At 34.1% G+C, this 25,963-nt stretch overlaps 1 protein-coding gene across 4 annotated transcripts in view; it reads right to left on the bottom strand.

Annotated features, from left to right (window-relative positions):
• FER (FER tyrosine kinase) overlaps positions 1-25,963 on the bottom strand; it is a 399,749-nt gene that overhangs the window by 243,461 nt on the left and 130,325 nt on the right. For all 4 annotated transcript variants that reach the window (XM_045837886.1, XM_045837888.1, XM_045837887.1 and 1 more), the window contains one exon: positions 18,755-18,944. In XM_045837886.1, the coding sequence (XP_045693842.1) occupies positions 18,755-18,944 (190 nt within the window). The remainder of the gene's footprint in view (positions 1-18,754; positions 18,945-25,963) is intronic.

Below are 25,963 nucleotides of genomic sequence, written 5' to 3'. Positions count from 1 at the left end.
AACCAAGGCATCACAGGTTTGATTCCCAGTCAGGGTACATGCCTGGGTTGCAGGCCACAGCCCCCAGCAACCGCACATTGATGTTTCTCTCTCCCTCTCTCTTTCTCCCTCCCTTCCCTCCCTAAAAATAAAATAAAAATAAAATCTTTTAGAAAAATGTAGTTCTTTCAACAAATATTTTAAAAAATAATAAAAAATATTATTTGGATTTTTACATCTGCATAAATTTACTTATAGTTTCCTATTTTGATCTTTTATTTCCTGTATGGTTTTATCAATTTATTCTTTCAATATTCATTTACCATTTATTAAATGCCTGGCATATAAATTCACAGGCTCATAAAATCATAGAACTTTAAATCTGGAAATAATCTTGGAGGTAAAATGAATGAAAATTAATGTTTACAGTCAAGGAATATAAAATCAAAAGAAGCTAGATTTCTTGCTTTTTGGTGTAGTCCAGAGAAAAACTAATTCAGGTATTTCTCCTACAATCAGCTGTGCCTACTGGTTTCACTCCTCATACCTAGGAAACTTGGTATCATCTAGATATCTCACTAGGCAGTCTTCCAGGTCACTTATAAAGACAATGAACACAGCAAATGTTGTATTAATGTCCTTGGCCTTCTATAACAAAATATCACAAACTGGGTGGCTTAAGACAACAGAAATCTATTTTCTCACAATTCTGGAAGCTAGAAGTCTGAAATCAAACTGTTGGCAGGGCCATGCTCCCTCCAAGCCTGCTAGAGGAGGATTCTTCTTTGTCTCATGCCTTCTGCCAGTTTCCAGGTAATCCTTTGCTAGTGGCAACATAAATCTAATCTCTGCCTCTCACATGGCTCATCTCTTTTCTTAAAAAACAGAAGTTATATTGGATTAGAGCCTATTCCAGTAATTTCCAAACTTTTTCATCTCATGGCACACACAAAGTAATCACTAAAATTCTGCACCACACCAAAAAACATATTTTTTGCCAATTTGAAGAAAAATAGGTATAATTTTGATTTATTCACATGGGATGGCTACTGTTATGTTGGCTGTTATCATTTTTTATTGGACAAATCTAAAGGAAAAGAGGTCAGTGCCCATGAACTGTATGTTTTAAAAATTCTTGTAGCACACTGGTTGAAAATCACTGAACTATCCTAATGACTTCCTCTTAACTTGGTTGCATCTATAGACTATTTCCAAAGAAGATCATATTCACAAGCACTGGTTATTAGGATTTCAAGACAAGTCTTGGGAGGGGGGAATTCAATCCATAACAGATGTGATCTTTAATTTCTGAGGCACCTTGATCTTTATACTTTTTCAGTTAAATAAATACATACTTATTCCTACCCTTTGATTTCTGATATTTAAAACTATTCTTGGGCCATACCAAAAGCATATTTCCCACCCAATGGTGAGTTAATGTTTAAAATGTTTTGTAAAGAACATTGTCAAAAGTGCCCCGGCTGGTATAGCTCAGTGGATTGAGAGCGGGCTGCAAACCAAATGGTTGCTGATTCGATTCCCAGTCAGGGCACATGCCTGGGTTGCACGCTAGGTCCCTAGTGGGGGCCACATGAGAGGCAACCGCACATTGCTGTTTCTCTCCCTCTGTTTCTCCCTCCCTTCCCCTCTGTCTAAAAATAAAATAAAGAAAATCTTATAAAAATAAAATCTTAAAAAAAAGAACATTGTCAAAGTCTTTTCTAAAACCTAAATAGATTGTGTTATATACCCTATTACCTTCATATAAAAAAAGCTGTAAGAATAATCAGTGAGGTGTCATTTCTTCCTTAAAAATGTTCCCTTTCCCCTAGAAGGTTATTTATTTAAATATTTGATGACTGTATTTGTTATTATGAATTCTAAGTTTGTCCAATATTCAAAAAGTATTTACTGAACTTCTTCTTTGTGCCAAGTACTGCTGAAGGCAAGGAAATGGTTGTAAACAAAAGATCCTGTCTTCTTAAAGCTACAGTTTGGGGGACTAGGAGGGATAATAGGGGAAGAAAATAGATAGTAAAAATGTACATATATACATACATAGATACCATAATTAAATGAGTTAATACATATAAATACTATATAGATATTTATACATACATTTATACATTTATATTTATATGTATTATTTATACATAATACATATAAATACTTTATAGATATAAAATACATATAGATATTATAGTATTTAATGCAAAGAAATGCTCAGAATAAACATATCACATAGTAAGTGTTAGCCAACAAAACAGTACTAGTAGTAGTAGAAAGACACTAGGAGTAAGTGTTATTTAAGAAGTAAAAGGGGGCTACGGACATAAATAATGATGGCAAAGATAGAGGGATAATAAGAGAGCCCATTATAGCTAGAGTAGTTATAAAAATAACTCAGTGGAGTGACATTTGAGCTGAAATGATGAAAAGAAGACATTTAGTGCTATGAAGAACTGGGAAAAGAGTATTTATTAGACAGGAAACAGAAAGGTCCTGAGATGAGAAGAAATATGGAATGCTCAAAGGGCAATAAGATTAGAAAGGCCAGATTGTGGTAGATAAGAAGAAGTGGTAGGCTATGCAGGAGGGAGGTGGGCGGGGACAAGATCATGCAGTTGGGGTTATGATAAAGAACTGTATCTAGTTACACACAGGGATGCCATTGGACGGTCATAAGCAGGATATATACAAGATCACAGTGAGACGACTCTCATTACTGCACAGAAAATGAAATGTAGGGAGGGCAAGGGAGTAAATAGGTAGTCTGACTACAGTAATCCAGGTAACAATTTATTGTATGTTTTATTAGGATAATCACAGTGGAGATGCTGACAAGTGGTCAGACTTGGGATATATTTTAGAAATAGCACCAAGAGAATTTGTTGATGGAGTGGAAGTGAGATTTGAGAAAGTGTGAACACAAAGGTGATTTATAAGATTTCACTTGAAATCTGACTAAAGGTGATACCATTTACTGAGAAGTGGAATACTATTAGAGCAGCAGATTTGACAAGTTAAATTTGAGATTATCAGTCCAATTACTGAAGGAAATCATCAAATTCTAAGCCAGTCTCTAAAAATAAAGTTCACTTTAAGTGTCTTATTCATATACCTTATATATACCAGATAACACAAAGAACTTAAAAGGATACAAATAACTAAAGCATTATTTTTACATATTGAAGAACTCTGTTATAGGGGGATAACTTTTAGTAGGCATGTTAAAAATAGAAAAACTCCACATATAAATTTCAAAACTGTGTGCATTTATTTTTATTTATTTATTATTATTGTTCAAGTACATTTTCCCCCTCCCCCATCCCACTATTCCCCACCTCCCTCCCTTCCTTTCACCCCTCCTTGGTTTTGTCCTTGTGTCTTTTATAGATGTTCCTGAAAACCCTTCCCCCTTTTCCCCTCATTATCACCTCCCACCTCCCCTCTGGTTACTGTCAGTTTGTTCTTAATTTCAATATCTCTGGTTACATTTTTAAAACACTGGTGAAAAAATATCTCAATTTCAGAAATTTGGTTTCTCTGACACTGAGCTCCACCTGCTGGTAATTTCTTAACTTTAAGATTTACACTGTGAAAAATAATTTACATATGTTAAAGTGAAATATAGCCTCAAACAAAAATGTAGTGAAAAGTCATATTTAGAAGACATCATTGTAACTTTTTCTTTCTTTATAGTTACCTTTCTTTATTGAGTTTAGCTATATGCCAGAAATTGTACTAAACATATTTACAAACATTACCTCATTAATTTTCATAATAATTCCATGAGGTTTGTATGAATTACTCCATATTTTATCAACAAGAAAACTTATCTTAAAGTGGTTGTATGACTTTCCCTATGGTCATACATTTAATAGCATAGAGAGGATTTCAACGAAGTTTTCTCTGACTGCCAGTCTGTTGGCTTAGCAAGCAGGTGACACTGCCCAGAGAGATTTTAAACTACAGTGTCACAAAATTTTGAATTTGAATCTGCCACTGATTCTGATCAAATTCCTTGATCTCCTCAAGCTTCAATGTTCTCATCCAAAAGGTAGGAATAACACCTTTCTTGTAGGACTGTTTGCCAGTAATAATATTTTATTTATAAGGGGTGTAGCACAAATAATGCCCCTTTTTTATTACAAAATCATAAGCATGTAATTCTGTAACATAAGAACATCACACTTGAGCATACACCATATTAAATTTTTGGTGAAATTTTCAAATTAAAACTATAAATTATTACACCCATATTATTACCCAACCAACCACATTCAAGCAGGAGTTACTTCTGCCAGACCCTGTATATATATATTTACCTATAAATACATTTATATATAAATACATTTATTAGCATACTACCAATTAGTTTCTTTTAATAATTCTCCTTAAATGACACATCAGAGCAACCTAACACATGTGGCTTTATACTGCCTTATATTAATGGATCAAAGTAACTGTCTCTTAAAAATAAACTTTTGGGAAATTCTAAATTTTAATAGACACTATTTGTTCAGAAAACTCCTCCCCTCAAAATGCTGAACATGTTTCAGACAATAGCTAGATTTTCAGCACTCTACTTAGCTTTAAAATCTGTAGAGTGAGTACACATAAAGCCAACAAAAACATCTAAAAAGTGAAATTAAGATTAGCCAGGTAGAAAATATTGAGACATCAAGAAGTATGATAATATATCAGAGCAAAAGTTAAAGTTTAACAATAACAAATTCCCTTTAATTATTAGTAATATTTCTTAATCCTAACAAGGGGTAAGCTTTGAATAATTTTGTGGGGGTTACACTTTCACAAACATATAAAATTTATTTTCATATATATTTCTAACAACTTTCAAAGAAAATATAGGTCTTCAAAAAATCTTCATATCAGTTAATGAATTTACTGGTAAATTCTTCTATTGTTACATATCCACCTTCAAATAAGTACAGAATACCTGCAGTGGAGAACTCTTCCCAGGTAATACATACAATTATCCATTCTATATATAAATTGCAGGTAAAAAAAAATGGTATTAAGAGATAATTGCTAAAGACACATCCTGTTCATCCACTATTCCAAGTCTAGATTATATTCTTGGATAAAATTAATTCATAGACAGCTGCATTCTTAGACCTTCACAGAACTGACTTTGGTGCGTACCCTCCACTTCACTGAAGGATTCTAGACTCTGCAAGAGATGGCCTTTGAACCTTCCTGCATTAGCTATAGTGATATTGTCAAGGGCACTCTCATCACAAAAGTCATTATAGAGCGTCTAGTAAGAAATTCTATTAGCACTAAATACAATGGAGAGCTTTGCTTCTCCTGCAATGGAACATGCTTTCTTTTATGTAATAGTAAATGTTACATGATTGTATCTCCCTTTTTATTTTGGCCTTTGGGAAGCTTAGAGACAAAGAAATATAATAATAGCTCTAGGGTAGTAACTATACATGCTGTGATCTACATGGTTTTCCCTCCAGTCTTGATATCCTGTTACAATCTCTATTCTTTCCCCTTCCAATTTTATTTTCTATCTATATTTTGCTGAATTTTGTTATTAGCTACCTCAAATACTTTGGGGACTAAGGCAGGATATAAATTAATGAGTAGATAAACAAACACAGCATATAAACTAGCAAATATTAAATCTATACTAAAAGCCTTGCAATGTGAGGTTTACAGATTCCCAGACCTAACAGTCTTCTCATTTAAAACAAAAGTCTGTTTACCTAGAGTTGGTAATAACATGCTCCCTGCCATCTTCAGACCCCTAGCATGGTCATTCTACTGGGCCAGCTTCCTTAGAAGTGATACAGCTGAAGATTCAAGTATCAGCTCTTTTTCTACTTCCTACCAATCAGTTGAAAGACTCTACGGAAAACTGGAAGAACACTTGTGTTCTTTAGTGTTTTAGCTTCTAATTCCAAATCACACTGTACAGTTGCTCAGCAAGAGGTCAAAGCTGGCTGTGACTTTATGATATTGGGATATGGGAAAGAGGCAACATTCCTGAAAAACACCCAAGAAGCCTATACAGAATGGCAGACAAAAATTAAGTTAGGCTTTCAAATTCCTACAGAGAACAAAAGACCAGTGTTTTTCATAGTATGACTAATTCATGTTTGTTTTACTTCTCATATACCAAATATCTTAAGCATCTGCACAAATTACTCCATCACCTTAAAAACTGGTGTATCTTTCACAATAGATACAATTATAATTTAATTCCCCAGTATGATTTTCAAAATTATAATGAGCAACCACTACATTAAAATGAGACCTCTAAATTGTATGTTGTCATCAAATGCTAGAAAGTACATAGGTACTAATTTCTCTTGGTGAGTTAAGCAGCTAGTGAAAAGTCAGAATCAATATGTTTGTATAGCATATCTATATCATTAGAATGTTCTTTAAAATACAAAAAAGAAACCTTATGGATTTCCATTATTATCAAGAGACTGGCAAAAAAAAAACCCCTTCCTGATTAAATACATTTTTGATACACTAAAACAAATTTTTAAATAAAAGATAATAATATAAAGTACTCATTGTATCATACTAGAAATTGCTACCTGATCAAAATGTAGAACCCCATGTTCAATTAATTGTTATTAGGTTTTTTAAAGATCTTATTTATTTATTTTTAGAGAGAGGGGAAGAGATGAAGAGAGGAAGAGAAACATGGATGAGAGAGAGGAACACCCACTGGTTGCCTATCACACAAGCCCCATTCGGGGACTGAACCCACATCCCAGGTATGTGCTCTGACTGGGAATAGAATCAGGACCTGTCGCTTTGTAGGATGATGCCCAACTGAACTACACTGGTCAGGGGTAATTATTATTAGTTTTAAATTCAGAAATTAAATCCTTGAAAACATGATCAAATATAATATGAAATTGATTACAGTTACAGAAAACATCTGTATAACTCTATTATGTACAAAGGGAAGATGAAAAAGGAAGAGTATGAGTTTTCAAGATGGTTTGAATTTCCTATAACATCCAACCATTAACGAACATGATAGACTTATCAATCTAGCAATTTTCTTTTCTAATAATACTTCTGCACTGGAGACTAATAAGTGGCAAAGACTATGAATATTTTATGTCATAAAATTGAAAAATGCTTACAATATCAAAAAGTATTATAGGTATCTATATAATTAACATTGTTAACATAAATTATATCTAAATACTCATGGCATTATTAATAGCAAATTGAAGTAACTGTAGGTATAGTGCAAGTTTATATTCATCTATACCCTAGATCCACAAATGCTACAATAAATTATATTTCAGATTTCTGTTAAGAGGGAAAAATTATTAGGATAAACATCAAAATTTTCTGTTTTATTTTTTTCTTATTAAATACCAACCAACAAAAACCTTTCAGAATCAGTAACTTAATTTGGTGATAATCAGATAACTAGATAAAAACAAATTTTCCTAAAGTATTATATTTGGGTCTTGACTAAAACTTGAAAATAAGAATGGATTTTACTACCTGAACTACAAACTGTATCCATGTATTAGATTTCACTGAAATATAAAGCAAAAGTTTTGACACTCTTAAATTAGCTTGAATCAATAAATACTATTTTACTTCAAATTCACATACTCACCTCTGGTATCTTTTCCTTATCTCCGAAATTAAATCATTTTCTGATTTAATTTTGCCTACCTTCTTGTTTCTGTATTTTGTTTTCTCTACTGTCCTTTACCTTTCATCTTCTTTACCTTTCTTTATTTTTCTTCCTCCCACACCTGTTTCTCCTGCTATCTTTCTTCTGTCCTTCCCTTATCATATCTCCCATTTTCTCCTCTCTTTTGATTCTCCTTAATGACCTTAGAGGCAAAGACCTGGGAGGAAAGAAAAAAATTTCCTCCAAACCCAAATTTTAATTAGTACAGCATAATTTATTCTCTGATAAAAACACAAAGGACTTTCATGGGATAAGAACAATGTTCTGGTTTCATAAAGATTGTTATCTCATAGGAAGAAAAAGAAACAAGAACCATTTAAACTGCCAGAGTTTCAGAATGTGGCTATGTGAAACAGCTAAGATTTTAATGACTCATAAATTAACTAAACTTCTCAAAAGACAACTAAAGCTTTTTCTTTTCTTATTTAAAGATTTTATTTATTTATTTTTAAAGAGAGGGGAAGGGCAGAAGAGAGGAAGAGAAACATCAGTGTGTGGCTGCCCCCTGCACACACCCTACCGGGGACCTGGCCTGCAACCCAAGCATGTGCCCTGACTGGGAATTGAACCAGAGACCCTTTGGTTTACAGGCTGGCACTCAATACACTGAGCCATGCCAGCCAGGGCCTAAAACTTTTTCTTATCAACTGGATTCCACTTGACTCAGTTTCACCACATCTAGCAATCCTGTTCTTAGTTCTTTGTTCACTGATTTCTGAAACAAGCCATCATTCATAGTACCCATACTACTTCATTTCAGCTACCTCCCAGGTTACCTGCCCACTGCATATCCTCCTTGCAGGTAGAAACAACTAAGCCCAGTTGTTTCCACCTGCAGCCTCCCAGCATTCCTGGCTATAATACAGAAAAGAAGTCAGACTGAGAATTCAGGTTCAAATCACAGAATTTTCATTTAACATCCATGGAAACATGGTTTTACTGTCCCCTTTGATCCTCTTCCAAAACTATTTGTGAAGTATGCCTTGTGTTCTAGGGTACTAGAACCAAGAATAATTTATTATCTTCAGGAAGTTCATAATCTAGTAATTTGAATAGACTGTGATGGATGAACACCACAAGGTGCCTGGTGAGACACAGAAAATAATTATAAGAGATGAGATATTTATAACAATAGCATAAATGAAGCTGGGGCATTTTCATTCTGAGTGCTCTCATCTACTGGCCTCTAGGACATGCTTCATCTGTTAAGGTATTTGCAAGTGGTCTGTGATTTTTTTTTCTTTCCAGCTCAATCCCTAACATTATCATGGCTGATTTTTATACCTAAGGCATCAGAGTTCCTTGATTATCTTCATCTTCAACAATGCTCATTCATGCTTAACTTTAGCATCAAATCTGCCATTCATAACCTGGGACTTACCAGTCAGAATTGCTTCATTTGAAAATCTCAGACCACACTTGGTAGGTTCTTATAAACCTCTTAACTAGTTTACTCCAACTACACTTGATTCTTAAATTACATTGGTACAATCAGCCCTAAACTGCTCCAAGATTATTCTCCCAGGCATGCACTCTTTATATCTTCCTTTCTTTCTTTTTCTTTTTTTTTCTCTTTCTTCTACAGGGAAATATAATCGGATTTGTTCTGATCTGGAGGCCACAGTAGTTAATGATAGACGAGTTAAATAACTTGTTATTTTCTAATTGCATTTTTAGTCATTTTCATTACTATTGGGAATTAATAATTTTTTCGTATTTTTATTAAAGTTTATACTCCCTCTAATTACAAATTCTTTATTCGTGTTCTTTGCCCACTTTTAATTGGTGCATTACTTTTTTATAATTTGGATGATTCACTTAAATATTTAAAAATATTAATCCCTTGTCATATGTGCAACACATATTGTTCCCAGATTTTATCCTGCAACTTAATTGTTTTCCAACATAAAATATTATTCACTTACATTTTCTTCAGTTGTTTTACAGCTGTATTTTTTATATTTGTGTAATCAATCTGAAATTTATTTTTATGTGGCATAAGATTAAGCTATAAATTGATATTTATCAAGTATATAAAATAATCCTTTGTTTTCATTAAAAATTTCATATTCTTATATTAAGATTTTATACACACACACACACACACACACACACGCACACAGAGAAGGGGGTAGAAAGGGGAAAGACAGAGAAAATAAATGCTAGTTTCTTTGGCCTCATTATCCTCTATTAGTCTATCAACATTCCGGTTTCTTAACTACACTGTTTTAAACAACATAAACTTCAAGTTGTTCAAATGTTGGGTTTCTAACATCATCAATATGACAACATAAATTCCAGTTTCAAAATGAAGGCAAATAAAAGAATCTGAAAGTTTTTATATTATTATAGTCTTCTCATCACCTACCACATAAATATATAGTAATATAACTGATTCTTTTTTATTGAGTTGTGTCCCCTTCCAAGGATGAAATGATTTTTTAAGCAATTTTGAGAACTTATCTGGAAGAATTAGTCTCCGTTCTAAAACATCTCTGGCCCTGGCTGGTGTGGCTCAGTGGACTTAGTGCCAGCCTGTGAACCAAAGGACCACTAGTTCGATTCTCAGGCAGGGCACATGACTGGGTTGTAGGCCAGGTCCCCATTAGGGGGCATGCAAAAGGCAGCCACACATAGATGTTTCCTTTCCTCCCTTCCCCTCTCTCTAAAAATAAACAAATAAAATCTTTAAAAAAAAATAGGAGGTCTCTGGATATATTCTGATAGAGAAAACTTTTCCTTAGTCTAAGATCTTATCATTCATCTGAGATTTGAATGGTAACCCAATTACTTTAAAAACTAACAGTTGGGTCAATCTTTTAAAATATTAACACTAGGGAATAACTGTCTGTAGAATACTGTAATAAAAGAAAATTTATTAGTATTAAAAATTATTGCATTAGCAACCAAATGAATATTGCCTATTCACTTTATGAAACCTTTCAATTACAAAAATTAATATATCATACAAATTTTCCAAATTCAAGACAAAAGACTAGAGATAAAAATATATAAATACTCTCTTCATGCAAGGTCAAATATCTACCCACAATTCAAGCCAAAAGATAAAAGCATTTCACACATAAATTTTGAAACAAATACTATTCAGTTTTATAGAAAAATTAGTTAATAAATTAGAAAGGCTGGAATAACTTCTTTTCGATTGAAAAAAATTAATGTTTTTAAAAAATTATAAAGGAATATCCTGAACATGTCATGCAATGGTTTATATGCCAAATAGTTGCTTTTTCGTTGATTTATTTTAATTAGAGTAAGAAACAAAAACAAAACTATATAAAAGAAAATAATGTATTATATTCATTTATGAATAAAAATTTTAGCAATCTCATTATTCACATTATGAAAAAGTAGCCATGTATCTAAATATCTTTTTTCCTTCTTCAGATTGATTTTATTTCTCCTATGACTTTTCAAACACTGTAGCTGTGCAAACCTACAATTTAATAGTCTAAAGTTTTTTTTAAATTTTTTAACATAGAATAAATGCCCATTAACTATCAGTTAAGTAAACAGTTAATCCACAGGGAGGAAATCTAATTAGTGTGTAAATAATAATAAAATTGTTAATAAACTAAAATGTTTATTATATTTAAAATTTTTTGAAAGAATTACATGACTCATTGAACATCTCCCCTTTCATTTCCATCTATATCTTGAGTGGTATTCCAGTATTACCAATTTCCTTGGAACTGTAGATTTGGAGTCATCAAATAATGTTCAAATCATGATTTATAGAAGGAAAACAATTCAAACAGATACAAAGTAAAGGACTGAAGGTCAAGGGCTGAGGGCTAAAGCCTGAGGAGTATTAATAATCAATTTCATCACAGCACTTAACTGTGTTTTCTTGTTAATTGATTGTTAATTGCACTTTTCTCTCTGCTGAATGCAAATCTATGAGTGCAGACACTGTGCCTATTATTCCAGGATGTCTCCATCCAGGGCACACAATAGCCACAGAAGTTGGTTAATTTTATTTATAAGGCAGAGGAGCAAAGAGGAGAAATGGAGACCAGAGGCAGAAGAGGCAAAAGAGAAGAGGAAACAAATGGAGAGGAGAGGGGAGAGAAAAGGGACAAAAGTCAAATGTGTACTAAGCACCTTCCTAAGGCTATATCTGGGACTCAATAATGTGACCTTGCCCTTGCATTCATTCATTTAGTACTGATAACAATCCTGTGAGGTACATATTACCACATTTTACAGATGAAGGAAAAAAAATCACCTAAAGGCAATTATCCAGAATGATTTGACTCAAATTCCCACATTTTTTCCCCTGGCCCTGCTACTAAAAGAGAGCATTTAAATAATACTGGGAGGAAGGGATCAATAGAGTATAAAGAAAAACAGGCTTCAACTGAATGAATGAATAAAATAATGGGGTACAATGTAAATTAACAACAAGGAGATTTATTTTTATTTTTTTTTAAATATTTTATTTATTTATTTTTTAGAGAGGGAAGGGAGGGAGAGAGAGAGAGAGAGAGAGAGATAGAGGGAGAGAGAGAGGGAGAGAGAGAGAGAGAGAGGGGAGAGAAACATCAATGTGCGGTTGCTGGGGGTTATGGCCTGCAACCCAGGAATGTACCCTGGCTGGGAATCGAACCTGGGACACTTTGGTTCCCAGCCCGTGCTCAATCCACTGAGCTACGCCAGCCAGGGCAGAGATTTATTTTTTAAAGGCAATATGAATACTAAAAGCTGCTAATTAAATTGTCCATAACTGCAAACTTAGGAGAAAATTTTTTTAGAAATGAATAATCATTGTTGGGAACAAGGAAATTAAGAACTAAATTTAACCTTAATAGACAAGAACCACATTGTAGCTAAAAAGAAATGATAAAAGAGCCAGAGTACAGTTAAGCAAACATCCTGTGTCTAGCAGATGCTCTCCCCTGGGTAGGGTAGATAAGCAATGCTTTGTAGTTTTAATCAGAAAATAAGAACCTAGCTAGCTAGAGCCAGGAGATTACTAGGTTAATGAACAAACATCCTGCCTTCCCGCCTTATGAAAGAATGCTTGGTTTGAAATTCCCGTGAGAGGTCTTTGTAAGCGAATTACTAACTGCCACGTCTGCTTCTGTATAATGCTTGCTTGCCCGCCCATATATAAGAACGTAGTTGTAAGCGCTTGGCGTGGCTCTCGTTTGCAGCTCCTTGTGGGCACTGTGTCGCTGGACACTTTGAGAGTTCGCCCCTGCGCAGGTTAAACTTGGCCAATAAAGTAACATCTTTGATACCCTGAAAGTCTCTGATATTTGTTCTCGCATTTGCTGGATGCTATAATTATAATCTAATAGCATTTAGAATTTTTCTTTCATTCAAACTATAAAATAAACTGGCATTAAAATAATGTGATTATAAGTAATATTTTGTGCAACTACTTTGTGCAAAATTTTAAATACAAATTTTGATACTGTAAGAGAAGAAAAAAGTGAGCTTTGAGTAGTTAAATTACACCAAAAATTTCCCTGAAAAATTTGCTGGTCAACTCTACTGCAGTCAGCAATACATAAGTCATAAGTTACTTTTATAGTACTTTGTTTAAAAATATTTTGTAATATATTATGGTAAAGGAAAACAAATATTCAATACTCGTAGATTCCAAACATACCTATCATCTAAAAATTAATAACACACATTTAAAAATATTTATGTTTAATGAAAAGAATATCAAGAGTAAGGAATAAAGATTAGCAGAGAAATAAGCACACACATAAAATCATTATCATTTCTGTGATAATCAAATATAAGCTGTATAAAAGACAATAATAGTTTACTAAGTGGCAGGCACTGTTCTATGTGCTTTAAATGTGCAAATTTAATCATTCCTAACAACAAGCCCAAGAATGTTTCATTCTAATGCATTCAATGCTTCTGGAAGGTTACCTATGAGGTAGGCAACTGAGGGACTAAGGAACACTTAGACCCTTGTACATGTACACGTATACTACCTATTCAGAAAAATTAATTAAGGCCCTGCCTTTACAAATAAGAAATACATAAGATAATCCTGCAGAAAAATCTCAAATTCAAACTTAAGGACTCAATTAATATCTACTAATTAAACTCATGTTATCTAAGGTACATTAGAAAAAATGAAATGGAATTTTGTATTTTATAACAGTATTTTATAATGTACAAAATATGTTTATACACATTATCTTATTTCAGCATCATAGAAATCCTGGCAAATGAGGTAGTTATAGATTCCTTTAAAAAATTATGATACAGTTAGTTCAAAGCATATGCTTATATAATGTAAAATAACTAAGTTACTCGGGGGTGAAAAGGAAGTCCAATTCCTCAATTCAACAGATACTGATTGAAAATTTGTATTCTTACAACTAGGCAGCTAAAAGAAAATGAAGGAAAATGATGTTCTTGAATAAATAAATAAAATGAATAGGAACATCAGCCAATGTTGACTCGGGGATCAGAAAATTCTGGTATTTCTATCATCATTTAGGGCAGCTAACAAAGAGTTCACCCTCCTGGTTTACCCCAGAAGGTAAATTCTTCTTCCCTGCCAAGCTAGAACTGAAGCTGAAAAGAAAATAATCCTTAGGTTTATAGAGCATTTAAACAACTCAAAATGCCTTCAGAATTATTAGCACATTTAATCCATCAATAACCCAATTACATAAGAAAGGATTTATCTTCTAATTTCAGCACTTCCCAAAGTGTGATCCATTGTACGGCTGTCCCTTCAGGACTCTTCTTAGAAAGGGGTTTAGGCCAATATTTCTAAAGACACTGTATTCCATGTTATATTTCCCCTCTTGGGCACCTGATATTAAAAGTTTAGAAAATTACTGCAGTCCATACATCTTTTTTTGCCTTAACCCAGCATGTAACCCAGCAAATTATTTCCCTGTAAAACACTTCAAAGACACCAAATTCTTTTGAATTTCCCTTGTACCACCTCACTGGTCTCTCCTTCTCAGTCTCTTAGTGATTGCTTCTCTCCTAGATCTGTAATGCAAAGGGCTCCTGAGTGGTCTTTGTTTCTTTCCTCCTCTATCTATCCTCTCTCACTTGGTGACACCCCACAGTCAAATGAGTTTAAATACCATCTGATGCCTACAATTCTCAAATTTATAGCTCTAGTTCAAATCATGCTCCTGAACTTCAGGCCCAAATACTTGTTTTTATGAAAGACATGTCTTGTTCTTCCTCATCAAAGCTGTTCTATTCATGCACTTGAAACAAATTCCATTCTTCTAATGTCCCTGCTGAAAACCTTAAAGACATCCTTGACTCTTCTCTCTCATACTCCACATTTAATCCACAGGAAATGTCATGCGCCCAACCTTCAAAATATATCCAGAAGCTGAAAAGTTCATGCCACTTCTGTGCCATTACCCTTAATCAAAGCATCATTTTTCTATTGCCTGGGTTAGCATTTTTCCATCTTTGCTCTTTTTAAGTATATTCTCAACACAGTTATAGTGATCCATTTAAATCAAAACTCAGAGCATGTCATTACTCTGTCATAACCTCCTCCCCAACCCAAAGACTTCCCATTTCACACAGGGAACAGCCAAAATCCTTAATTAGAGTCTGCAAGGCCCTGAGATCTGTTCTCCATTACTTCTCTCATGGCATTCCCTATATTCTCAGTTTCCCCTCCACTCAGACTTTCCTACCATACCTTGAATACTACAAACATGTTCCTGTCTTATAGTCTTTGCAAGGAATATACCTTCTGACTGGAATGTTCCTTCCCCAGAAATTAAGTAGCTTAAGAGCACCCTGTTTCAAGTCTTTCTTCAAATGTCACATTCTCAATGATGCTTATCCTGACTTTCATTTAAGACTGTGTCCCGACCTCTGACCCTCTAGATCCCCACCCCTCTACCCTGCTCTGTTCCTACACCTTGGCATTTATTATCTCCCATTATAAATAATTGTTGTGTGATACCTAATATTTATCAGTTTCTCCTTTGTATTTTGGGCAAAATTAGACATGGTGAAAAAAGACACCATTAGAAGCACAATTCTTCATGACAGAGATGATTATATTATCTGCTGCAAAAAATATTTAAAGGTTTCTGTGAATTAATACATGGGCTTTAATTTTCATCAAATTGCATTGCCAAAATAAACATCAATACATCTATTAACCTGACTATATAATCCAAACTCTGATTACACTTCTGAATCACCTTGGAATTTTTATAAGAATACACAATCCAGGGCCCACTCATTTTCAGTGGCATAGTTCTTTAGGCACTATAGTTCTATAGAAGCATTCATCCATGAAGAATTAATGTTTTGGTTAACTCGGCCATTAATTAGGATCATGTAGAATAGTTAATTGTCTCTCTACTCTTCATAACATTTAAGCCAGTTTTCACTATTTTCCATCACATCATAGTTTGATTTTTAGTTTTTTCAATTCTTCCAATATTCAACTGTTTCCTTGTTGAAATTTTGCACCACTTATGAGGATGAAATTTATAAAGAGGACGGATTTGCTTATGTTAATTTCAGGCTCTTTAAAAATTAGTATTCATAAAATAATGCTTAATTATGTAACAATTTTTTAAATTTAAGTTATTTTTAAATTATTAAGTTTTAAAAACTATGCACCACAAATACTTCTGCTTGTTTTATAAAATACTCTGTAAAATCACATCAATTGTCATCAATCTGGGGAATGACTTAGTTATAAAATGTTATTTTATTACTTTAAACTACATACAGTCATATCTCTGAAGTCATCTTTAATGCATCCTGGAACTCGTGACAAGTGCAAAAACTGATGAGTACCAAACACAAACGTGAGGAGTTATGAAGCATTTTTTTTTTTTTGCTGTGTGGCATCATGACTCATACAAGTTCTAGCAAGTGCAATGGAGTTCTGAGCAAGTGCCAAGTGCTGAAATATTTTTTTCTCGTCAAAATGCAAATACAGGGTTTGATGAGTTCTGAAGCTGATGAGTACCAAGGTATAACTGTATATTATAGTATTCCTTTGTAATTTCCTTAAAGAATTAAAGTCACTGCTTCAATGAATAGATGATATATTTATAATTAAATTTTCAACTATTTAAAATAAATTCAGTAAAGTGAAATATATTGCATCACTTTGTAAAACTTTACAAGGTATTATCATTATTGAATAAATTGTTTTAAGAGAAAATGTGAACATGTCAGGAAGTATATACAGTTTGAAATGTATATAGAGTTTAAACTTTATTATACATTCTCTCTGACACCTTATATATTCATTTATTTAAAAAGCTTCTTTTCAATTATTATGAAAGATAAAAAAGCCTAAATGATCATGAGTTCTAATAAATAAAAATTAATGAACTAGTATATTTTATTTTATTTTATTTTTTAAAGATTCTCTTTATTTTTAACAGGGGGGAGGGATGGAGAAAGAAAGGGAGGGAAACATCATTGTGTTGTTGCCTCTCACGCGCTGCCTACTGGAGACCTGGCCTGCAACCCAGGCATGTGCCCCGGCTGGGAATCAAACTGGCAACCCTTTGGTTTGCAGGTGAGCGCTCAGTCCACTGAGTCACATCAGCCATGGCAACTAGTATATTTTAAATGTCAAAATGAAGTTTTTAGTTGTAGTTATCAAGTGGAGATAAGCTACATCTAGTGACTTTAATAACGTCTTTTTTTCTATCATAATAATAATGCCAACAGGGGATCATATGCACACAGAATTACTAAAAATAGTTAGATTGCCAGTTTTAACCTATCTGCCTAAAGCTATAAAGTAACCAATTTTTCAACACCCACATGAGACAAAGAAATATTATAAACCACACTCAAAACACAAAACATTTACTAGCTAAGGTTTCCAAAAACAAAGTAAATGAAAAAACTTCAGAAGTTTCTCTGAAGGAATGCATATGCCAGATAGTAATCCAAGATCATAAAGCAAGAACAGAACTCCAGTAGGGTCTTTTTTATCTGACAGGACAGTAAAGGAGAGCAAAGAACTGTAATTATAATTCACAATATAATGTAAAAATTACTCTGACTCAGTTAATAACAAAAATGGCAATAATCACAATATTTTAATACTTCATATTCATTTCCACATTTATCACATTTTCAAACACAGATTTTTTTCTTCCTATGAGACTTTTGGCTGTTTAATACTCAAACCACACTATTCAGAACCACATAAACTAAAAGTTATTAAATATTAACTGTAACATCTATGATGGTTCTTAATGTAGACTGCATCCAGCTACCCACAGAAAAAGCCAAGGATATAGCTCAGGCTTGTTCAACCTTGGCATTACTGACATTTGGATTAATTTTTTGTTCTGTATGTGAAGGGTGGGGCTGTCCTGTACATTGCAGGATGCTTAGCAGCATCACCAGAGTCTACCTACTAAATAACAATAGCAATTACTAACTATGAAAATCAAAAATGTCTTGAAAGATTACCAAATATCTCCAGGGTGAGGGGAGTAAAATTGCCCCTTGGTGAGAACCACCAACATAAGATGAAAGGAAGAAAGAAATGAAGGAATAAAGGGAGAGAGGGAAAGTATTTTTGTACTAGGCATTCTTAAACAGTTAATAAAGCTACATGAAATAAGTTTAATTTCTAGTTGGTGGACTTAAATGTGTTTATTATAGTTTAAATATATCTGTAAGAAAAAAACCTTATTGTGAAAACACAGATAAAAAAGATTCTGCTGTTCTTAAGAAGAAAAAATTAACAATAAATAACTTTCTCCTTATTTCTTACTTCTATCTTAAGAATAATACCCTACCTTCCTGCTGTCTCCCAGGAATAAAAACAACTGCAGTCTTTGTTTTCAGTTTTGAAGGCAAGAGAAGAGCTTTTTCCTCTGACTCTATAGATGGTTCCTGAAAGTGCTCTCCAAGTGACCTGAAGGTGACTGACAAGTCTATTTTGCATTTACAAACAAGTTTAATAGGACCTGCATATTAACAAGAGTAACAATTTGTTATAGTAAACCAGAATCAACTTTTGTATTCACTTATTACCTATATACGACTCTTTTGGACTTCTTGTTTGATTACTCTTTGGCTTACCATAGATGTAACTGATCGTGCATCTTCTTCATAATTTATTACCGGAGGTGGCTCTTTTCCATCATTTTCTTGCACTTTTTGCTCTAGTAATTCTTTCTGTGCTGTAAACTTTTCCTCGGTGCACCTCAGCTGCTGCACTGACTGTTTCAGCTCTTCAAGTGTCTGTTTTTGGCTTATCAGAAGCACAATACTAAAAAAGAACACATTAAATATTAATTATCTGGACTTCTTTAAGAAATACAGACTTTAAAGAAACCCAAAAATATTCTTCTGTTTTCACCTTTGTGAGTCCTACTAAATCAGAAGAACTATAAAACTAAACAGATTTTGAATCCTCACAGTAGTTATTAAATGCTAGCATTAACAAAATGAAAGAAAATATTGGAAGCAAAAACCAAATTCAAGATGCTTTCAAATATATTTTGATCTATGGCATTCATTTTATTTTACAGCTAAACCATCTACCTCACAGATTATAGACATTTAAGACCAGAAGCATAGGGCCTAAAATGAATTAACATGACTGAAGCAGAATCTTAAATTTATTTCATATCTCAAATGTAATATAGCTAGAGTCAAATCTGTACACAGAGTAAAATAAATCAAATCAAGTGGACAGCCTGGGACCAAACTGTTTGTGCATTGTGAGGGGTGTGTGTTTCAATTTGGGGGAAGCTGGGCTGAGCTGTGAGTAAGGGAATGAGCATAAGTCTCCCAAATCTTTCCAATGTCATCACTATAAAGACAACAGACTTCCCAAGCCTTCATTTAGATAACTACATGGTCCACATGTTGCCTTGTTGTGACTTTTTACTCCTTGGAGGCTACCCCTAGGGGATATTTCAAACTAACTCATCCACATTTAAGCTACAACAACAAAAAGAGAAAAAGGTAGTGGTGATGAAGAATACCTCTGGAAACACTGCCATACATAGTGTATTAATATATTAAAGAACTGTGTCATGTACTACTAAAGGAAGTTATTTATATGTAAGAAACAATAGATCATCAGTAGAGAAAGCTTCAAAGTTAAAGAATAAGGTCAGAATGTTACCTTCTTAAAATGGAACTTAAAAGGATCAGCATAAACTAAGTAAATAATCGTAAGCAGAAGGAATGCACACTAAGAGAGATTTACTTATAACTATGATGCTGATTAATATTTTGAAATTCAATTCCAATCAAATTGAGTAGGATGCAACCTCAGTTGATCTATAAAGAAAGCTGAAATCTCCTTAATCATATTACAAGTAGGAGAGTACCCTAACAAAAAAGATAGAAAATTGAGTGAAATGTTGGAAAGAACTAGTGATGAAGTTTATTTGTAAAAACACCAAGCAATGTTCAAAAGACAAATCACTCTAAACCGTGAAGTTAATAACAAAAATAACGAAAAGGGATATACTATGCTGTCAGAGCTGATGAATACCTCCGAAATAAAATCATCATGACATAGTAAAAAGAATGCAATTATACTGAATTTGAACAGATTCAACTTCATGACTTCATCCCTTTGCATTTCTCATCTTCAGTTTCATCATTGGGAAATATTGATGATAATAACAGTACCTACTGTCAGGGTTGTTCTGAGAATTCAACAAAATAACATTTGAAAAATCATTAGCAAAGTACTAAAGTAAAAATTCAGAAAACAGCAATCATTATTTATATCATCTTCACTCAACAATCTATAACCTGTATTCTAGATACACAGAAATTTTCTGACAAATTCATGTATTTGCTTATTTAATGATATCTCCATTTCAAAATAAATTTGTTATAATTTCTTTTTATTTTTCAGTGATTCTCTTCATAAAAAGTTTGTTTTTAAAACAATCACTTTTATAAATATAAACTCATAAGGACCAAGTTCTGGAAAAAAATTACATTCATATGAACCTAAAGCTTCCTGACATTTCCTTCTTTGCATTTCCTAGCTACCACAAGATTCACAACAATGACAGTATAAGGAACAATTTAAAATATATAAGGTAAAATGGTAAAGATGTATTTTCATGTACATCTGCCAGATCAGTCCAAAAAATGGTGAATGATTTCACAAATGTGGACAAAATCAATAGGAAAGTATACATGAAAATCATAACATTCTAAAATAATTACTGTTGCCAGTGGTCTTTTGCAAACAAATTTCCTAAAAACAAATGGGTAAAATGCCAAAAAAAATTTAAAAAGTTAAATGGCAAATAAGACATCATAATTATAAAAAGAAGGAAATATTAACTGAAAACTCTCAACAAAATTTTTAGAAATCTGTTTATGGGAGTAAAAAGCATTTACTGTATTATATGTTAAACTCTATGTGAGGCTAGCTGAATAACAGTCTCCTGAAGTTGACCAGGTCCTTATCCCTAGAACCTGTGAATATGTTACCTTACATGGCAAAGGGGAGTTTTCAGACATAATTAAGCTGAGAAGGTTGAGATGGAAGAGTATCCTGGATTATCCAGATGACCCCTATTAATATAGCCATGAGCATCTGATAAGGGAAGCAGGAGGAGTAATGTCAGAAAAGGCAATGTGACAATAAAAAAAAAAAAGAAACAGCAATGTGATGAAGGGCTAATAACCAAAAATTGAGGATGACTCCAGAAGCTGGAAAAAGCAAAGAAGGAGCTTCTTCCTAAAAGCCATCAGAAAAAATCAAACCTTGGTTTTATGCCCTTAAGACTCATTTCTGACTTCTGTTCTCCAGAAAAGTAAAAGAAAAAACTCATGTTGTTTTAAGTTACCAAGTTTGTGGCAATTTGTTACAGCAGCAGGAGGAAACTAATACAAACCCTAATCAAAATCATACCTATTTTAAATGGTTGAACTGGACTGGAAGAGTTTTTATGGCTGGGCAGTGGCCAGTAACAACTAAAACTACAGATTTAAAAGGAAAAAAATTGAGGAGTCACAAGCATTATTCAACCAGAAAAAAAAAAGACTGTGAGTTAAATAAAGAATGTGAATAAATTAGTTTTAGCATAATTTAAATACAAAATAAATAATGGACAATATTAAACCATTATAGAAAGTTCAAATTAAAACAATAATAATTTATGATGGCCAGAGAAAAGGTGGGAGCCTGGGGGGAGGCAGGTAAAGGGGGATAGCTGTAATAGTGTCAACAATAAAAATAAAGGAAAAAAGCTTTTAAAAGATTTTAAGTCATATGTGTTACATAGTTTAGAAAAAGAGCTCTATTTTTAAACAATTTCTCATGGTGTTTACAATCTCTAAGTATTACTGTTATTTCGCCTTTATTTTACCCTGAATACAAACAAGATCTTCCAAAATGATCAAAACAAGGGAGAAAAGATACATTTTCAACAATGGTCCTGGAACAATTGGATAGCCATATACAAAAATTAAAAAAAAAAAAGAATCTAGACACAGACATTACACAATTTACAAAAAAATTAATGCATATGGACCACAGACCTAAATGTAAAACATAAAAACAATACAATGCCTAGAGGATAACGTAAAAGAAAATCTATATAACCTTGCATATGGTGATGATTTTTTAGATACAACACTATAGGTACAATTCATGAAACAAATAACTGATAACCTGGACTTAATCAAAATTAAAAACTTCCGCTCTGTAAAGAATATCAAAAGAATGAGAAGAGAAGCCGTAGGAGGAAAATGATTTGCAAAAGACACATCTGATAAAGGACTGTTATCTAAAACATGCAAACAACTGAATGTCAACAATAAGAAATCAACCCAATTTAAAAATGGTCCAGCCAGGGCTGGTGTGGCTCAGTGGATTGAGCGCCAGCCTGCGTACCAAAAGGTTGAGGTTCAATACCCAGGGCACATCAGGGCACATGCCTAGGTTCTGGGCCAGGTCTTTAGTTGGGGGCATGCAAGAGGCAACCAATCAATGTATCTCTTGCACATGATGTTTCTTTCCCTCCCTTCTTCTCTCCCTAAAAGTAAATAAATAAAATCTTTAACAAAAATTTTTTAAAAGAAATGCTCAAAAAAAAAAAAATAGGCCAAAGACCGTAATAGACACCTGACCAAAGAATATAAACAGGGGGCAACTAAGCATATGAAAAGATGCTGCATATCATATATCACCAGGGAAATGAAAATTAAAGCAACAATGAGATACCAATACACATTTATAAGAATGACCAAACTCCAGAACACTGGCAACTCCAAATGCTGGTAGGATGTGGAACAACAGAGACTCTCATTCATTTCTAGTGGGAATACAAAATGGCACAGCCACTTTGGAAGACAGTTTGGCACTTTCTTACAAAACTAAACATACTCTTGCCATAGGATCCATCAATGACACTCCTTAGTATTTACTCAAAAAAGTTGAAAACTTATGTTCACATAAAACCCCACACATGGATTTTCACAGCAGTTTTATTCATAATTGCCAAAGACTGGAAGCAACCAAAAAGATATCCTCTAGTAGGTGAATGGATAAATAAACTGTGGTACATACAGACAATAGAATATTGTTCAAAATTTAGAAGAAATGAGCTAACAAGTCATGAAAAGACATAAAGAAACCTTAAATGCATATTTTAAGGGAAAAAAAAAGTCAATCTAAAAAGGCTACATAATGTATGATTCTATGTGACATTCTGGAAAAGCCAAAACTATATAGACAGTAAAAAGATCAGTGATTTTCAGCAGCTGGGAATGGGGAGAAGTGGAGGAAAGAGGATTTTTAGTGAAAAAATTCTGTATTACACCATAATGATGAATAAGTGTCATTACACATTATTCAAACTCACAGAATAAACACCACCAAGAGTGCAACCTAATGTAAACTATGAATTTTGGGTGATAATGATGTGTTACTGTGGGATCATCAATTGGTGGGGGATGCTCATATTGGGGGAGGCTATGCATGTGAGGGGTCAAGAATATTTGGGAAATCTCTGTACCTACCCCTCAGTTTTGCTGTGAAACTTAAACTGCTTTAAAAAATAAAGTCTTAATTCAAAAAAATGAGACATCACTACACGCAGATTATAATGGGTCAAATTTTTTTAAATGCTGGTGAGGATAAGACACTGATCATTCACCCACTGCTGACAGAAATGTATCAAGGGTACAATCACTATTCAAAACTACATATGCAATTACCACACAACTAGCAGCTGTACCCTGGGTATTTATCCTAGAGAAATTAAAACTTTTTTTTAAAAGATTTTATTTATTTATTTTTTAGAGAGGGAAGGGAGGGAGAGAGAGAGAGAGAGAGAGAGAGAGAGAAACATCAATGTGCAGTTGCTGGGGGCCATGGCCTGCAACCCAGGAATGTGCCCTAACTGGGAATCAAACCTGCAATGCTTTGGTTCGCAGCATGTGTTCAATCCACTGAGCTACACCAGCCAGGGCTGAGAAATTAAAACTTTTGTTCATACAAAAACCCATACATAAATGTTTGCAACATCTTCATTTGTATATAACCAAAAATTGGAAACAAATCACATGCTCTTAAAAGGATGAATGATTAGACAAAGCATGGTATATGTACACTGTTATGGGTTGAACTGTGTCCTCCAAAAAGATATGTTCAAATCCTAACCTTAAAACCTCAGAATCAGGACTTCCGGCCAAGATGGAGGCATAGGTAGATACACTATGCCTCCTCGCACAACCAAAAGAAGGACAACAATTTAAAAACAAAAAACAACCAGAATTGACAGAAAATCAAACTGTAATGGAAGTCCAACAACCAAGGAGTTAAAGAAGACACATTCATTTAGACAGGTAGGAGGTGCAGACACAGGTAGCCCAGCACAGAGGACTCGCAGCAAGGCAGTGGCTGGAGGACCAAGGTGGGCAAGGTGGGCAAGGTGGCAGCTGGCAGACCCAAAGAGGTGGCAGATTGTGGACTGGGTGGTCCCACATTCATGCACAGTTAAACCGGGAGGAACAACTGGGGAGTGAAACAGACTGTGCTACCCAGGGCCCTAGGGCAGGGAAATAAAGCCTCAAACCACTGATAGAAAACACCTGCGGGGATTGAGGCAGCAGCAGGAGAAAATCCCACCCTCACAGGAGAGTCCATTGGAGAGACCCACAGGGTCCTAGAACATACACAAGCCCACGCACATGGGAATCAGTGCCAGGGGGGCCCAATTTGCTTGTGGGAAGCCGGGGAAGTGATTGAAAGCCGGCAGAGAGTGGAGCAAGCACCAATGGTCCCTCTCAGATCCCTTCCTCACATACAGCATCACAACCCAGCCACCTGGGTTGCCCCGACCAGGTGAATACCTAAGGCTCCACCCCTTACTATGTAACAGGTACACCAATACAAAAAAATGGCCCAAATGAAAGAACAGATCAATGCTCCAAGAAAAAAATACAACTAAGCGACAAATAGACAGCCAACCTATCAGATACACAGTTCAAAACACTGGTAATCAGGATGCTCACAGAATTGGTTGAATTTGGTCACAAATTAGATGAAAAAATAAAGGCTATGCTAAGTGAAATAAAGGAAAATATACACAGAACCAATTGTGATGGGAAGGAAAGTGGGACTCAAATCAATGGTGTAGACCAGAAGGAAGAAAGAAACAACCACACAGAAAAGAATGAAGAAATAAGAATTCAAAAAAATGAAAAGAGACTTAGGAACCTCTAGGCCATCTTCAAACATTCAAACATCCGAATTATAGGGGTGCCAGAAGGAGAAGAATAAGAGCAACAAGTGGAAACATCATTTAAACAAATAATAAAGATTTCCTTTCCCCAATCTGGCAAAGGAAATAGACTTCCAGGAAGTCCAGGAAGCTCAGAGAATCCCAAAGAAGTTGAACCCAAGCAGGAACACACCAAGGCACATCATAATTATATTAGCCAAGATTAAAATGAAGGAGAGAATCCTAGAAGCAGCAAGAGTTAAGGAAACAGTTGCCTACAAAGGAGTTCCCATCAGACTGTCAGCTGATTTCTCAAAAGAGACCTTACAGGCAAGAAGGGGCTGGAAAGAAGTATTTGACGTCATGAAAGGCAAGGACCTACACCCAAGATTGCTCTATCCAGCAAAGCATTAATTTAGAATGGAAAGGCAGATAAAGTGCTTCCCAGATAAGGTCAAGTTAAAGGAGTTCATTATCACCAAGTCCTTATAACATGAAATGTTAAAGGGATTTATCTAAGAAAAAGAAAAAAAATATGAACAGTAAAATGACAGCAAACTCACAGTCATTAACAACC

Source organism: Phyllostomus hastatus, unplaced genomic scaffold, assembly GCF_019186645.2.
Source record: "Phyllostomus hastatus isolate PE091 unplaced genomic scaffold, TTU_PhHast_1.1 phas_contig_254, whole genome shotgun sequence".
In the NCBI taxonomy this organism is placed as follows: Eukaryota; Metazoa; Chordata; class Mammalia; order Chiroptera; family Phyllostomidae; genus Phyllostomus; species Phyllostomus hastatus.
Note: the sequence above shows the minus strand (reverse complement) of the source record. Positions and strands in the feature narration are given on the sequence as shown.